Source organism: Terrapene carolina, unplaced genomic scaffold (assembly GCF_002925995.2).
Source record: "Terrapene carolina triunguis isolate 2854851 unplaced genomic scaffold, T_m_triunguis-2.0 Scaffold715, whole genome shotgun sequence".
NCBI lineage: Eukaryota > Metazoa > Chordata > Testudines > Emydidae > Terrapene > Terrapene triunguis.
This window is the reverse complement of record NW_020665066.1, coordinates 1,332,015-1,349,004: the sequence shown is the minus strand read 5'-3', so window position 1 is coordinate 1,349,004 and position 16,990 is coordinate 1,332,015. Positions and strand designations below refer to the sequence as shown.

Below are 16,990 nucleotides of genomic sequence, written 5' to 3'. Positions count from 1 at the left end.
CTAGGACCAACGTGGCTACAATCACACTGCAAGATACTTAGGGTGTCTATTACTAACTAGACTAATTGGGGTGGGAACCTAAAAATGTTAATTATGCAGTTTTCTAGATTTGTAACGCCATGATTCGATAGATTTCATGTTCATCTAGGGCTACTTAATTCTATTCTCTGACCCACCATGATTCCTGCATGACAGTATTTCTTTTTTAAAGCTATATTTTAGAGTGCTGTAACATTCCTCAGAAAATGCTGGTTTGTGTGGAAATGTGACATCATTTGGGCATAAGACTTTTCCTCAGTTTTAAAAATTGGCTTTAATCTTACTTACAAAAGTGCTGTCTTACTCATGTGGTTGGTTAGGTGTTGACCCTAACTTTTAGTATCTTGTGAAAAGGAAAAACTTGCTTCATACTTAGCACTTACATAGCTATTTTCATCTTCAAAGCACTTTAGACAACTAATTATTCTCACAACATCCTGTGAGAGGTTATCCATGTTGTAGAGATGTAGAAATGCACAGCTTGAGCTGAACCATGACCAGGGAGAAACATGTGTCTTGGAGCAAACTTTTGTGGAGGATCTATAATTGCACTTACAATTGTGTTAGCTAACTAGTTATTTAAGAATCCATTAACTGCAGTTATACCACAACCAAAACTCCGGTTATATGCAAGTGCAGAGAGGAAGTGACTTGTCCAAGATACAATGTGGCTTTGTCAGAGATGATATTAAACCCGAGGAGTTCTTAGTTCCTCATCTTGTGATCAGCCCACCAGACTTGCAGGTTTTTTTGTAGTTACTCTTCCTATAAAAGTTTCATTTTAACTCTTACTTTGTATATTTATAAAGAAATTGAACTATGTTGCATATGTGTTTATTTCCAAGGTTTCAGATTAAAAGCTCTGGTGGTGCACTGAATTCTCAGTGTGGGTTAATAAGGATATTTTTGTGGCTCATGTGACTTTATTATTTGCCCTACAGGAAAGTTTCAGTGTCTTAGACTCTGGAATTTATCGTGTTATTAGTCGAAGAGGCAGTCAGTCAGATGAAGACTCTTGTTCCTTAAACAGCCAAACATTGTCAGAAGATGAGAGACTTAAAGAGTTTACTGCACACCACGAAGAAGAGCAGGTGGAGCTTGGTAATGGCTTGCAATGAAAATATGCTTTTCAATTGCCTTCTTTGTGTTCAACAAGTAGCTGGTGGTATGGTGTCTAGGTTTAAAACAACAACAAAACCCTTCATAGCTGTAAATTCCATTTGTCTTCCACCATTTAGATATCCCTGATTAAACCCTATAAGCTGTTTGGCGAATCACATTTGCCACATCTTGCTAGTAGTAAACCTAAAATCACCACTTCTGTGGCCTCTTGTAGTAAAACCCTGTACTGAAAACTTTAGGGGTGAGATCCCAACTCGATTGAACTAAATGACAGAACTCCCATTTATTTCAGTAGAGCCAGGATTTCACTCAAGATTTCCTTTTTCTGTAGGTAACTCAACTAGGTTATTCTTAGCATTAAGGCAAACTACCCTGTGTCAATATTAATCCAGCCTCTGCTAGCCTGATTTCCGCTTTTGTTGTCCTATCCTAACTCTAGTTGAGCCAGGCCTTATATTGGTGCCAGGGAGCTGCTACGTGTGGGTCAAGAGCTTTTAACTTTCTTGCAGGGTTTCTTTTCTGGGTTTTTTTTGGAAGGGATTCCCTCCTGTACATTTACACATTAGTGTATGAGGGGTGCAGCCTTTTGAGTAACCCTGTTATTCCACCCAACCAGCTTTGTTCTTTTCTTCCCCCAACAAATATCCATCTCTAGACAAAAGTTAGAGGCTTCTCTGTCTTTTCAAGGAGTAGTGTGATCTCTCCTTTCTGAAAAAACACACCTTTGCTAGTAGCTCCTTTCTATGCTGCTGCCAGTCTGTGTTGATAGAGGAAGCTGTTTAAAGCTGGGGAGGGGAATGGGGGATAGAATGGCCTGCAGAGAGGGAGATGCTCTTGGGCTTCTGCTGGGAATATACTCCAATGCTATAGGGAAAGTATTGGGTTTTTTTTTTTTTTTTTTTTTTTTTTTTTATAGTGAGCTGTCTCTTCAGATGCACCAGAAGAGCTGGATGAGGCAGACCTGAAGGTCCATTCCTATTAAATATTAAACTCCTTCAACCTCACCCACCCAATTTAGAGCTGCTAGCTATGAGAAGTTGTGGAGTCTCTTTTCTCCTGACCCCTGGGTTGCTGATGACCTAAAATTAAGTGGGTCCAGAGAGCAAAACTCCCTTCTCATCAGGGAATCAACCTGCTATCCCCTGCAGAGTGGGAGTGTCCTGTAGGAAGGGATGGTGCCCATTGTGATCTCCCTGATCTTGCAAGAGGGAAGGTGAAGAATGCAGCTGTATTGTTAGACTCATTCTTTTCTAAAATCAAGGTGGATTATACTGAAGTGTATGAAAATATGTCAGAGGGTTTCTTTGGCCTCTCTTTTTAGTGAATCTGTTGGTGTCAGGAACTAAAATTTCATAGTGCAACAATTTTTTTGCCAAGGTGTTGGTGGACTTTCTCACAATATGTGTCAAGAGCGAGTGGAAAAAATAAAGGTTTAAGAGCTAATGCCATCTTTAGGTAGTTTTGTACTATTAATAAATGCATGTTTTGTGACAATGAACTTTACACTTATCATTTGTGATATTTGTTCACCCATCTTTACTTTTTGGTTATGCCATCTTAATGTATTTTAGAAAGTAAAACTTTCAAGTGAAGAGACTTGGCTTTACACATTTGGAGTTAGTTTTCCTATTGCTGCTCAGTTAGTGATTTCAAGTGGCTGGTTATTTCAAACTATAAAAGTCCTAGATGCTTCTGTATCTGTGTATGTGAGCTTCATTTGGTGCTTTAGATCAGTGGTTTGCAAACTGTGGGTCGCGACCCAGTACTGGGTCGCAGAATGTAAGGCACTGGGTCACGGCGGCTCTGGTCAGCACCGGTGACTGGGCTGTTAAAAGTCCTGTTGGTGGTGCTGTCTGGCTAAGGCAGGCTAGTCCCTACCTGTTCCAACACTGTGCTGTGCCCGAGAAGCGGCCAGCAGCAGCCAATGGGAGCTGCGAGGGAGTGGTGCCTGCGAGCGAGAGCCGTTCGGAGCCGGACCTGCTGCTGGCCGCTTTCGGGGGGCAGCGTGGTCCATGGTGCCAGGACAGGCAGAAAGCCTGCCTTAGTACTCCTGCTGTGCTAAAATAAGATGGCTGCCACAAGGCTGACCATAGCTACCATCTGTGTTTCTAACTGTAACTAGGTTTCAGTTTGACCTCATCAGCCTTTGCCTCTTTTAAAGGGTAGAGAGCAAGCACAAATGGACCAAATCACTCCATAGTTGTTGGTATGCAAAATACCGTATATACTCGTTCATAAGCCGAATTTTTTTAGTAAAAAAGGGAAGCACCAGAGAAGGGGGTTGGCTTATGAATGGGTATAGAGAGGGACAGGTGGGACACAGCCCCTCCCCCAAACAGAGGGAGCAAGGAGAGGCAGCACAGCCAGCAGAGCCAGAAGGGAAGAGGCGGGGCCAGAGTTACTACCCTGACTCCCAGCTTCCCCCCCCCCTGCCCCCCCTCCAAACATTTCCCCACCAGTTGCCGTCCTGGCCTGTCAGGGTAAGCAGCTGGTACTGCTTTGTTTACTTAGGTTTACCTCTGTGCCTGCAGATGCTCGAGGTAAACAAATCATCTCGGCCCACTGGTGGCTTATCCTGATAGCCCGGGAGCCAAAGTTTGCTGACCCCTGAATTATAGGGTCGGCTTATGAATGGGTCATAAAAATTTTCCATTTTTACTTATCCATATTGGGGGGTCGGCTTATAAACGAACTGGCTTATGGTCGAGTATATATGGTAGTAGTAAAGGACATGGTGGAGGCTCTTTTGGTTACTCATTGGTTACTCATATCAGGCTGATATGAAGAGCCACAGTGTTTGGGTTAAGTTACACATGGATATCTCCTTAAATGCAATGGTGATGGACATCTTAGTAATGGCTAGTCTGGTATAGACCAGTATAATCAAATGTAATCTAACTTTCATGAAATATCACTACATAGTTTAATATGACATATTGGTTAAATTTTTTTTTTTTTTTTAGCCATCTTGGTTACCTGCTGAAAATAGCATTGAGCTGTTGCCTCAGAATAGGCCAGAAATCCATGTACAGAAGATAGTCATCCATCGAGAGTTCTCCTCTTACTGCCACTGATTTGTCAGTTGCCGCTTTATTAAATACAGCTTCAACAGATTAATAAAACAAATACCTACTAGGTCTAAGGCCAGTAATGCTAAGATTGCCCTTGATCCCAAGGACTGTGTGTGTATATTGCTAGTCCCTATTCTGTCTCCAGTCTCCCATTCTCTTAAAATCCATGAAAGAACCTGCAAGTAAAAAAGAAAACACAATTTAGGTCACAAGAGTAAAATTTCCCTATTAAAGGAAAGTGTGGGTCATAACTGGATTATATGTTTCATTGTCAAATCATTGCTTCATAATTTTATTATTTCAATTCCGTTTGTTAGACAACGCATCTCATGCTTCTGTGGTGGTTGAGACTGATCGGAATGAGACTTTTCTCCCATTCAGTATTCCATTGTCATTTCGTTCACCATCTCCTCTGGTCTCCCTCCAAGCTGTCAAGGAAAGGTAAAAATCATAGGATATTTGTTCATCCATTACATTCCTTTTTTTCTGAATTCATATATTGATTCATACTTTGCTAAAAGATAAAATCAAATTTGATAGGAAAGTTAGAGTTTAATCCTGACTCCATTGAAGACAATAAGAGTCTTGCCATTGACTTCAATTGAGCCAGGATTTCACTCTTGAGTTTTAAATGGAGGTTTAAGAACACATACCATAGTCTTGTGGGTAGTGTTTCCTACTTTGAGTGAGTCTATTGAATGTGGCTATGGGATTTAGCATTTTGGTACTTAGATTGTTGAAGACTTTAAGGACCTGCTGTGTATTTTAATGATGGTATGTATTGTCAAGATATGTACCCCAAATCAATTAAATTGTCCTTTCCTTCCTTCAGTAAATCTTATGCATTCCTCACAGGTATCTGGAATCAACTGTGGTTTATACATCCTGTATGTGAACAAACCAAGTCTTACGTTTAAAAATCAAATGTGCGCCTTTAAAAAACAAAACAAGCAAGCCACTAAAATAAGGGGGGGAAATAGCTTGCATAAAACTGGTTATTTCAAAGCTCTGAATATAATGCATCTTATTTAAAACCAGAAGTGCTGGCCCATTATCCTGAAATGTTGGGTTAGCCCTTTCATTCAGTTTAAGTGTATTTCTCCCAGACCCTTCAATAATAAAATATTGTTTTAATCAAATTACTTGATGCCTGTTAATCTATTGAAAGCTTCATCCATAAGCTTTATGTGGCTATCCACACCTTCATTTTGATCTTTCCAAATATCAAGCTATATCCTTTTAAAAAAGTTTATTACCAGAGAACATTAATTTTTACACAGGCAGAAAATTAAATCCATAAGTATTCATATGCTACATTCTAGTTATTCCAGTTTAAAGGCTTGGGTCAAGTATCAAATTTTATTTTGTGGTCTATAATCTTTTATAAAAATTTCCCTTCAACACTCACTGTATTTTAAGATCAGTAATCTAATGGGTTTAAACCCATTCCCTCTTCTTAAATTTGAAGAGCAGCTCTTTTTGTGTTATACTGTGTCACCACTAGGAGGAGCTCTTTGAGTGGTGAATGTTAACTGCTTAACCAGAGAATCCAGAAGTTCTACTTCGAGTGATTGCATATGTCCATTCCACTGTAGGTGTGTGTGTGCCTTGCACAATTGTTGGAGAACCTTTTCTCTGAGTAGTACCCATCAGGGAGGCTCAAGCACTCTCTGCCATCACTCGCTGCTGCTTGCAGGTATAAAATGACGGTGACGGCTGTTGGAGCACTTCCAGTCTTGCTATTACATGTTGATTTCGCTCGCTCTTTGTATATAGTCTGTTGTTTAGTTGGTAGTTAGTTATAGTTCATGTTATAGTTATAGTTAGTGTTAGTGATAGGTTTCAGTTTTTAGATTCTTTATGGACCAAATTTGATTCTCAGTAGCAGGCACTGTACTGGAGCCATGCCTTGTTCTCTGGGGTTCAAGTTGTGGCGATCGTATGCTTGCACTTTGCCGGTCAGTGGCCCAGTGGCCCACAGCCCCGCTGCCTAAAATGTTTGGGGGAGTCCCACATCAGTGACAAGTGTCATATTTTTAGAGAGTTTAAGTCTCACTCTAAAAAAAGAGAGAGCAGCAAGACTTAAACATCTCTTTATGGAGGTGGCACTTTGCCTTCCTTTGGAGCCATTGGGTTCAGAGCGTACTCCAAGCCCGGCGCCATCAGTACAGAGTGCACCTCCTGAGACGTCTTCAGCACCATGTACTGTGTTTCTGGTATCAAGGAAGAGAGACACATCTTCCAGGGACTCAGTACCTCGATCAGCAAGGCCAGCTAGAGGCAAGGACTCTGTGGGGACTCGAAGGGGAAGCATTTTCTAGAGCATTCCTCTGCCACAAAGGGGGGTTTGTCAACTCCAGAACCTATGCCAGGTCTGCTGAGACTGACCCCTGAATTTCTTATACAAACACAGCAGACTGAAGACCAATTCTGGTTTTGATGATGTCAGAGGTACGCTGCCACAGAGACTTGCTTAACCTTTTGGTACCGGCATCCCCAGCAGAGCAAGTGTGGTTTCAGCAATGGTAGTTCCTACAGCAGGTCAGCAAGAGCATGCAGTACTGATGCCGCTTCCAATACCTAAGGGGCCAGTATATTCCAGAGGCAAGCCACTGTCACTATCCTGAGTACCACCACCTCTGGGTTCAGCTTACCTGTCTCCTGTCTACATGGGTTCTACTCTGCTGTTATTGCGGGACTCGGTCATCTTGGTCAGATTTGGAAGTGGGGTCTTCTATGTCCCAAACCAGATGGGAGGGTTATTCTCCATCAGAACTTTGTGGTTTATGGATGTTCCAGCCTGAGAAATCATGTCTGAATCCAATGGGAAAGGCAGAGGAGATCCTACTAGCGTTGCTAGGGAGACCAAGAACCAATTTTGCTGAGGCCATGCTGGTGCAATTAGTATGAGGTAAGCACAATCCTGCGTGGCCTTGAACAGGACATTGGATAGTAATGGTGTTAGAGGAAATGCATACAGGAGGGAGCTCGTCTGTGAGCACGAAACTCTGTCAAAGAACCTGGGCTGTGACCCCCTCGGGAGCAGAACTGATGGAACTTTCTATTGGTCTTTGTTGCAAATAGGTCCTCTTGGGGAGTTCTCCACAACTGGATGATGGACCATTCGTGGTGAGCAGAGGAGGACCTGGCAATGTGTTCTGCTCGCCTAGGAAGCAAGCAGCTTTGGGGTGAATGGAGTTGGTTATCCAGAACTCCCAAAGCAGAATTACCTCCTGGCACAGCTAGAAGGAACTGTCTGTTCACATAGGACATAGTTGCTGTGTTGTCCGTTAACTCTAGCAGACTTTTCCCCCCACAGTATGTGGACGGAAGGTCAAACAGACTAGATTGGTAGCATGTAGCTCCCTGATGTTTATACGAATTGCGAGGGCCACAACCCTTGAGTTTGCAGGGTTTTGATGTGTCCCACCCAGGGATGACCAGCTTGAGCATTGGTTGCGGAGAAACGAAGGGAACTGCTGCACAAACATGCCAAAGGTCTGTCCATCAGTCCAGAGAGGATAAAGTTACCTATGGAACACTAATCACTCTGTCTAAACTACGTCAGCAGGGGACATACACTGACGCTAGCCATCCCTGAAGCCTTCTGAGGGCTGAAGTGTAGTCTAGCGTGCTGTACTATGCAGGTACATGCCTCCATGTGTCCCAGAAGCTTCAGCCAAGTGTGTGCTATGGTAACTGGATGTGCTCTTAGATCCAAGACTATGTCTCTGAGCATTTGGAGACTTGACAGGGGCAGAAACACTCTGGCTTTTGTAGCATCGAGGCGTGCTCCGATAAACTCTGTTCTTTGCACAGGTTTTAGAACTGATTTGTCCATACTGAAGAACAGCCTTAGTGTTTTGAAGGTGGACTGAATGATGGTCATGCTGGACAGTGATTGAGACTTGGACTAGCCTCTCACCAGTCAGTCGTCCCGGTGGAGGAATCTGCAGATACAGTTACCTGCGCCCTGCACTTTGTGATAATGCAACAGGCTCCTGATAAGCTGAATGGAAGCAATGAATTGGTAATGAGTTCCATTGACTACAAACCTGAGAAACTTCTGGTGGTCTGGACGGGTTGTGATATGGAAGTAAGTGACCTTTAAGTCGGAGACAGTATACCAGTCGCCCTGTTCCAGGGAAGGACTAATGGAAGCTAGGGTAACTAAGGAATTTTATTTTCTTCGGGTACATGTTTAACTCTGTTAGATGTAAAATAGGTCTAAGACTGCCTTTTTGCTTTGGCACAAAGGAAACAGCACAAATAAAAACCCTTCCCCCTGAGGAACAGAGGAACTTTCTCTCAGGCTCCTGCTAGGAGAGATTGGACCTCCTGCTGAAGAATGGTCTTGCCAGAGTGGTCCCTGAAGAGTGACAGGGAAGTGGGATTTGAAGGGGGAGATATAAACAAACTGAAGGGAATATTGCCCCCAACCTACAGGCCTTCTACGTGGCAGCAGGGATGCCTCTTGGTTAGCACTATTGGAAATAGCTTGCTCAACAGATATTCAGGAAGTCCTTCTGAGTAGCAGAAATCCTTCAACTAGGTGTACTTATCTGGCTACATGGAAACGTTTTTCTATTTTTTCTCAACAGAAACAGTGTCTCTCTAGTGCAGACTTCCATTAACCATATTTTGGATTACCTGTTGCACCTCAAACATCAAGACAGTTCAATTAAAGTCCATTTGGCAGCTATTTCAGCGTTCCACCCTCTACTGGGTAATAAATCACTCTTTTTCCAACCCTGTAACTATCATATTTCTAAAAGGGTTGGATGAATTATACCAGGGGTTCTCAAACTGGGGGTCATGACCCCTCAGGGGTCGCGAGGTTATTACGTGGGGGGGTCACGAGCTGTCAGCCTCACCCCAGACCCCGCTTTGCCCCCAGCATTTATAATGGTGTTAAATATATTGAAAAGTGTTTTTAATATATAAGGGGGGGGGGTCGCACTCAGAGGCTTGCTGTGTGGAAGGGGTCACCAGTACAAAAGTTTGAGAACCACTGAATTATACCTTCAGGTACAAGAACCTGTTCCCGCAGGGGATCTCAACCTGGTGCTAAAAAAAATTAATGGGACCTCCCTTTGAACCTCTTGCGAATTGCTCCCTGCTCCATCTCTCTATGAAAGTGGCATTTCTGGTTGCGTTAACCTCAGCAAGGAGAGTGGGTAAATTGAGAGCCGTGGTTTCTGAGCCTCCTTATACAGTTTTCCATAAGCATAAAGTGTACCTCCTCTCTCATCCAAAATTCTTAACAAAGGTGGTTTCCAATTTCCACATTAACCAGGCAGTTTATTTGCCAACTTTTCCCCAAAAGCCTACATGTGTATAGATGAGCAAAAACGTCATTTGTTGGATGTGAGGAGAGCATTAGCCTTCTAATTGGGCCATCCCAGACCTTTTAGATCCTCAGCACAGTTTTGTTGTGATTTGCGGCCAGGGTGAAAGATCAACCGGTTTCCACTTCAGAAATCTAGGAAGAAATCCTCTCTTGCACTTGTCTGTGCTACCAGTTAGCTTATGTCACACCACCTCTTACCTGGAGTATTGGTTCATTCAACTAGAGCACAAACAGCTTTCCTCACGCATGTACCCGGTTGAGACATTTGCAAAGCAGCCACCTGGTCATCAGTTCATACATTTGCTGCTCATTATGCCATTTCCCGTCAGTCCAGGAACGATGCCAGTTTTGGATGGCTTGTTCCACCATAGCTGTTCAGGTAGACTCTGAACTGTCTCCACATTAATCTGCTTGTGAGTCACCTGTAGTGGATGGACCTGTGCAAAATACTTTGAAGAATGACTGTTACGTAAAGGTAAGTAACTGTTTTTTCTTTCTGACACGGCTAAGCCTGTTCTGACCTGGAGCACAAGAACTTGAAGTTGCTTTTGAATCCTGGTTTTCTAAAGAACTCTTGCGTGTTATGGACTAATATATTTGTTTTGGAATGTAGGTAGGCCTTGCTTTGGAATGAGACATTCTAAGGGTTAGGAATGGATAATTGAAACAGAGGACCTCTTAGAATGCTCTCGAATTTCTTCATAACTGTACATTTCCTGAATAATTTTCTTGTCACTGTGAAGGTCATTATAGACCAAATTAAAAGATAATTAACAAAATTCTTGTGCGTGTGCTTATTTAGAGGCTTTATCATGGAAAAATTAGCCTCTCTCATTGCAAATAAAAATCTCAGCATTTGCATAATTGTAAAATCCCCTCTACCAGGCAGCACAAAACCGAACTTCCAGTGTTTTATTTTGTGATCTCCATTGGGGCCTGAAAATCTTAGGAGTAAAGAACTTGACTAAAGCATATAAGTTCTGAGATGTTTCTTACTGAGTGCAACGTGCATTTTTTCATGTTGGGTTCTGACTGACTGATACTTGCTGGTTCCCAGTGTGCTCATCCTCTCTTCCTGCCTCTTTTAGATGATAAAGATTTCTGAAGTGAGAGGCTGGCTAGAAAGGCCGAGATTTATTGTGTTGACTATGAGCTCTTCTCCTACTGCCATCTCAGTTGTTTGAACTTTTGACTCCTAGTGTTTCCAGCTTTGTACGTAAAACTACTGAAAAGATTGGCACCCTTCATATGAGTCCTGATGTCAGAGTGAGGCAGGAAATGAAAGATGATGATGATGAGTCTCATGAAGTGACTGCTAGTATAGCTGCATACTCCCAGGAAGAAGATGAAAACGAGTAAGTTCAAGCTCCCATGGTTTTACTAGTCGAATGTGCCAGCTGCCCAAAGGACTGGGAACTCATGTCTCCACAATGATCCCATTCATTTCAATAGAATGGGGAATCACATGATTCTGTTGGAGATTTTTTTTCCATCTGGCTGTATAGAGAGGCTCCATGAATTCATCTGGTCTCACCCTCCCCACCTCCTGCCTCCTTTCTCAATTTTTTACCTCAAAGCTTGTTCAGATGTCAAACTCTTCTAGAAAATGGATGTTAAGAGTTTACATTAGTGGTGCTGGAATGGTTGAGGAAGGGGAAACTAATATAGTTCCCTACTTGCCCTTCTGGGTACCTAACCAGACGTGTTGACGCATGTGAATTTTTAAAGCCTACATCCTATTTTTAATGAAAAGAGGAACAAGCAGCTTTATCACCCTCAACACTGGGTTGTTTAAAGGAATATGAAAACACTGTAGTGGCTTAGTCGTATGAATAAAGAACGAGCGCTAAATTGTTATCAGGAGTTAAATTGGCAAATCATTGAAATATTTTAAGCAATGAATTTGTGTTAGTTTTGTTTCTTGACATCTGAGAACCCTCATAGGTAATGTTTGACAAGATGAAAAAAGTTTTTTCTTCTGCTCCTCAGCTGCTCCATAATTACTGTAGTCTCATTTGTCTGTTTCTCATGAAAAGTAACAGAGCTGCATTTCTCATAACAGAATTAATGCTATTTCTCCCTCTGTTTTAAAAAGATAGCATAATTTTGTCTTTATATTTCTTTCTAGTTTGGAACTACAGAGCCAGCCTCAAGAAGAGGACCGGCTAAGAGATCTCAAGATAGCAACGACAGAAGCTATGTAAGTAGAGAGCATAGAGCTATATTTTACTCTGGCAGAAAGCTTTTATTGTAAATATCTGCAGTAAATGATGCTGTGCAGGTATATCCAGACATGCTGTACGGCTTTCTCGGGGTGGTCAAACTTTTTGGCCTAACGGCCACATCTGAGTGGGGAAATTGTATGCAGGGCTGTGAATGTTGGGCTGGGGCAGGGGGTTGAGGTATGGGAGGTAGTGCAGGGTGAGGAAGGGGGTGCAGTGTGCAAGAAGGGGCTCAGGGCAAGGGGTTGGGATGCAGGAGGAGTGTGAGGTGCAGGAGGGGACTCAGAGCAGGGGGTTGGGGTGCGGGGTGCAGGAGGAGTTCAGGGTGCGGGTTCTGGCCTGGTGCCGCTTACCTCAAGCGTCTCCGGGGTGACAGCGGCGCGCAGCGGGGCTAAGGCTGGCTCCCTGCCTGCCCTGGCCTTGTGCCGCTCCTGGAAGTGGCCAGCATGTCCGGCAATGGCTCCTGGGGGTGGAGTGGGGCAGGTGGCTCCGCTGCGTGCTGCCCTTGCCTGCGGGTACCACCCCCGAAGCTCCCATTGTCCGCGATTCCCTGTTCACGGCCAATGGGACCTGCAGGGGGTGGCGCCTGCAGGCGAGGGCAGCACATGGAGCCCTCTGCCCCGCCTTCCCCAGGGGCCGCAGGGACATGGTGCTGGCCGCTTCCGGGAGTGGCGCAGGGCCAGGGCAGGCAGGGAGCCTGCCTTAGCCCCCTGTGCCACGGGGCTGGCAATCCCATGGGATGGATTAAAAGCCCTGAGGGGCCGGATCCGGCCCGCGGGCCGTAGTTTGCCCTCCCCTGGGCTATCTGAAAGTCCTTACTTGAGTGGTGGCTTTTTTCCATTAAAAATATAACTTAATTGTGAGTTTTGCTGAGAAAAAGAGGACTGTAGCATTAGAGGTAGACTTGGATGGTTGCCCAGCAAGCTACGTGAATCATTTGGAGGTGAGATCCCCAAAAGCATGCTTGGGGAAATTATATAGTGGCTTTCCTACTGTCCTTACTAGTCAGGAAAACAGCATTGGTATGACCGATATCAAGACAGATGTGGGCAAACTACGGCCTGTGGGCCACATCAGGCCCGCGGGACCGTCCTACCCGGCCCTTGAGCTCCCTGCTGGGGAGCCTAGTCCTCGGCCCCTCCCCCACAGACCCTCTGCCGCGCTGGCCGTGTTCTGGCCCGCCACTCCTGCTGGGCAGCGTGCGGAGCGCAGCTGGCTCTGACTGGGTGGCGCCGCTGCGAGCTCCTGCTGCAGGTAAGGGGGCGGGGAGCGGGGGGGTTGGGTAAGGGAGCGGGGATTCCTTGGGGGCAGTCAGGGGGAGGGGGGCGGTTGGATGGGGCGGAGGGTTCTGGGGGCGGTCAGGGGTTGGGGAACTGGGAGGGTTAGGGGTGGGTGTCCCGGGGGGCGGGGATGTGGATAGGGGTCAGGAGGGCAGTCGAGGGACAGGGAGCAGGGGGGGTGGGATCCTGGGGGGCAGTTAGGGGCGGGGGGGTCCCGGGACAGGGGGGTCAGCGGATGAGGAGCAGAGGGCAGTTAGATAGGGGGTGAGAGTCCCGGGGGGGCTGTCAGGGGTCGGGGCAGTCGGGGGACAGGGAGCAGGGGGGGTTGGATAGGGGGTGGAGTTCTAGGGGGCGGTTAGGGGCGGGGGTCCCGGGAGGAGTCAGTCAGGGGACAAGGAGCGAGGGAGGTTGGATGGGTTGGGGGTTCTGAGGCGGGCGGTCAGGGAGCGGGAAATGGGAGGGGGCGAGGGCCAGCCTGTTGGGGGAGGCACAGCCTTCCCTACCCGGCCCTCCATACAATTGCGCAACCCCGATGTGGCCCTTGGGCCAAAAAGTTTGCCCACCCCTGATCTAGGAATATACTAACGGTTGAGTTGTCCATTTGATATGTATAATAGATGAGCTCTGGCATCTCTTGGTTATTTATTAAATAGCAAGTGCAACGCATTTCCACTTTGTTTTACAGAAACAAACTGCAAGATCCACTGGTTTTGTTAGAACCACAATGCTTGAGAGGAGTTTTGCAGGAGTGGTTTTTGTATCTGGAAGAAACATTTGGTTTCAAAGAACCTTCCTTTTCAGATGACTGCTTATCCATTAAGAAAGATAAGAATGTGCTTGCTGAAGAACAGAGTGAGGTTTTAGAAGAAAATATTGAACCAGATCAACACAGTGAAGATCATGTAGGCAAAGGACAGACAGATGCCTTGCAAGGAAATACTGGACAGGATCAAACTAGCGAAGCTCATTTTGGCAGAGAAGTATGTGAAAACAATGCCAATTCAAAGGGAGCCTCAGACCATGTTTTTCAAGTGTATCCTCCATGTCTCATAGCACGCGATATTCAAAAGGACCTAGTAGAGTTGACAACATTATGTTTTGAATTAAATGTGTTTCCTTGCGAGAATGGGAATGCGAAAGAAAGTGCTGAACAGGATTTACAGCTAACAGTGTCATGGGTCTTGGCTTGTCGGTTCATAAAGGACTATTTCTTTCTCTTGGATTTAAAAAGACTGAAGCGATGTATTACAATCAATTACACTAGCAGTCCCAGTGTTTGGGAAACTTACATTGAAGGATTGAAAGGTAATGACTGTGGTGGCTTTTTGTTTTCACTTTTAAACCAATTGAAGCTAAGTTTTAGGTTTTTGTTCTGGAAAAAATCCAGCCTGAGGGGACATTCCTTTCTGAATCACCTCTGAAACAAGTGCTCTTTGGTTTTTTTAATAAACAAAACTAAGTTAATAAGAACCAGTGACTTCTAGGGGAAAATGCTTCTTGTTTAGTTACTACAGTGACATTATTTCTAAACAAGTTAATATATAGTACAACTTCAGTTAGCTGAACACAGTAGTGATATGAATCAAATGTGTTGAAACAGAATATGCAAATTTCAAAGAGAACTTGAAAAAATGTGCTGTTGAACTCAAATAATTTCAATTATTTAACATATAAAACTAAAATTAGGAAAAGAGTTTCAGCATCCTCAAAGTAGGCACAAGTATGCTCAAATATTTCAGCTTGTTTCCAAAGCTTGGACAACAGCACATTTATGAAGATCATTAGTGAATTGGAAAAGCATTCCCCATATTGGCATGCAGTTGATCACCGCAGGCATTCTTTCCTTCTTCAGAAGTCCTTTCTGCCCTTTCTCATACCTTTGCAATCCCAATGAATGAGGCTTCCTGGATGTAACTCGGAACAGAATTTGGTCCGCTAAATGCAACTTCTAAAACTGAAACAAAACCTTTATAGACGGGTCTTCAAGGCAACCAATTGACAGAACCCTGATTCAGCATAGAAAGTTAAGCACATGCTTAAGTTCTTTGCTGGATGGAGGACTACGTTTGGGCATGCAGAAATCTGTTCCATGTTGGCTTAAGCGAAGTTTAGAGTAGAAAAGTATGTATTGCATCCTTGCATTGATTTGAGTGGGACTGCTTATATGCATGCAGTTAAGGATGTGAGGCTTTGCAAGATCAGGGCTTACGTGCCCAGTTTGCTTCCTATGAATTTAATAATGTCCTTTGTTGGTAATTTAAGCTTTAAATTGAACTTGTGGTTCATTAACAGTTGGTTCTGAAAATAAATTGAGGTTGGTCTGTTCTGTACACATGAAGCATATGTTTTGAAATTTCATATGGGTTATGTAACTTTATATAGTAAAAAGTAAGTTGCCTTAAATCTTAAAGGGAAGGAGAAGCGGAAAACTTTATCTTGAAATTTTTATATAAAAAAAATTCCCTAACAAAAAAAATCAATTTAATAATGTTAACTTTGCCATAACACTATTGATGGTAATTCAATCAAAGCCAAACACACAGCTTAAGTGTGACTTACTCACCTGCTTCCATTGCAGGCTAGAGATACATTTCCATGATGGGGACTTTGGAAGAATAAAGGAAATTTTTCTCTTCTTTAATTATTTTTTAAATTAGCTGAGTTGAAAAAAAATAAAAACTTAAAACATTTACAATGTTTTGTGTTTCAGAACTGACTCACGCTAGTCCAGTGACTTTGGCAATGGAAAATGGAGATATGTTGAAAATATTAAAACTGTTAAATGACTTGGGGCCCTGGGATAGTCCTCTGTTATTGGCACATGCTCAAAGGTCTGTAGTGCGTGACTTTCTTTTTTTCATGTTGGTTAATATGACAAATTTCAGACTGTCAATTCACTTCTGTTTGCCTTGCTCTGGATTTGTATTCCCACTAGCCTCTTCAATGTTTTGTGAGACTTTTTTTGCAATGATAGTTCTAGTGTTAGCAGAGGAACTTGAAACATGCTGGTAAATAAATTAGAATCTTGAAATAGAGTTGTATTTTCTTATCAAAGTGGCAATCTTGCTGTGATTTGGCATTAAAGATGTTTTTTTGTTTGTACAGGCTCTATGAAAAGTTTGGGGAAACAGCTGTAAGGCCCTTGATCAAGTTCTACCCATCAATCTTGCCCTCTGACATCATGCAGCTTTGTAGACATCACCCTTCCCACTTTTTAGCATATTTAGACAGCCTTGTTAAATCAAAGCCAGAAGATGAAAGGTAAAGGGGCTGCATGTGTGCTGTGTGCCTTTTTTTCTTGTTGGGAAATGGTTACGTAATGAAAAGACTGGATATCATGCAGCTGTGTGGTTTTTTTTTTTTTTTAAATGTAATGCTACTTTGCCTGCTCATTAAAAATAGAGTGGAACTGAACATTAAATAACCTTTTGTTTTGCCAGTTAATTTCTGTGCACCAATCTCTTCCCGTCGCCTCATTACAAAGCAGATTCCATTTTATCGAGATTTTTGTAACAACTCTTTAATGACTTAGTGTTTTATTAGACTGTAATGTATCAATTTAACTCAAACTAGAAATGGGCAACACTTCAATATGTAAAATTCAAATATGGATGTATTCTGTAATATTTCTGAAGATTAAAGGAAACATAACTTGTCTCGAAATAGTCTTTCCTTTAAATAGTATATATATAAAGTTTATCACACTTCCATATTTGGTCCATTTAAAACCCGTGGATTTTCCCACTCTTTTTTAGGTTGTCCCTGCTTCAGTCTCTTCTTAATCCTGAAGCATTGCGACTGGATTGGCTGTGTTTGGCAGTTTCCCATGATGCGCCACAAAGAACAAATACGGTAGATGCTGAAGGAAACCCTAGGTAAGGTAGTAAATCATGTATATTTAATTGC

The 16,990-nt window shown here is 43.4% G+C and overlaps 1 protein-coding gene across 2 annotated transcripts in view; it reads left to right on the top strand.

Moving 5' to 3' along the window:
• Window positions 1-16,963, top strand: part of HPS5 (HPS5 biogenesis of lysosomal organelles complex 2 subunit 2) — a 35,115-nt gene extending 18,152 nt beyond the window's left edge. For both annotated transcript variants that reach the window (XM_026660159.2, XM_026660163.1), the window contains exons 12-19: window positions 981-1,140; window positions 4,550-4,673; window positions 10,782-10,937; window positions 11,711-11,782; window positions 13,770-14,389; window positions 15,795-15,915; window positions 16,190-16,345; window positions 16,840-16,963. In XM_026660159.2, the coding sequence (XP_026515944.1) occupies window positions 981-1,140; window positions 4,550-4,673; window positions 10,782-10,937; window positions 11,711-11,782; window positions 13,770-14,389; window positions 15,795-15,915; window positions 16,190-16,345; window positions 16,840-16,963 (1,533 nt within the window). The remainder of the gene's footprint in view (window positions 1-980; window positions 1,141-4,549; window positions 4,674-10,781; window positions 10,938-11,710; window positions 11,783-13,769; window positions 14,390-15,794; window positions 15,916-16,189; window positions 16,346-16,839) is intronic.
• Window positions 16,964-16,990: the final 27 nt, after the last annotated feature.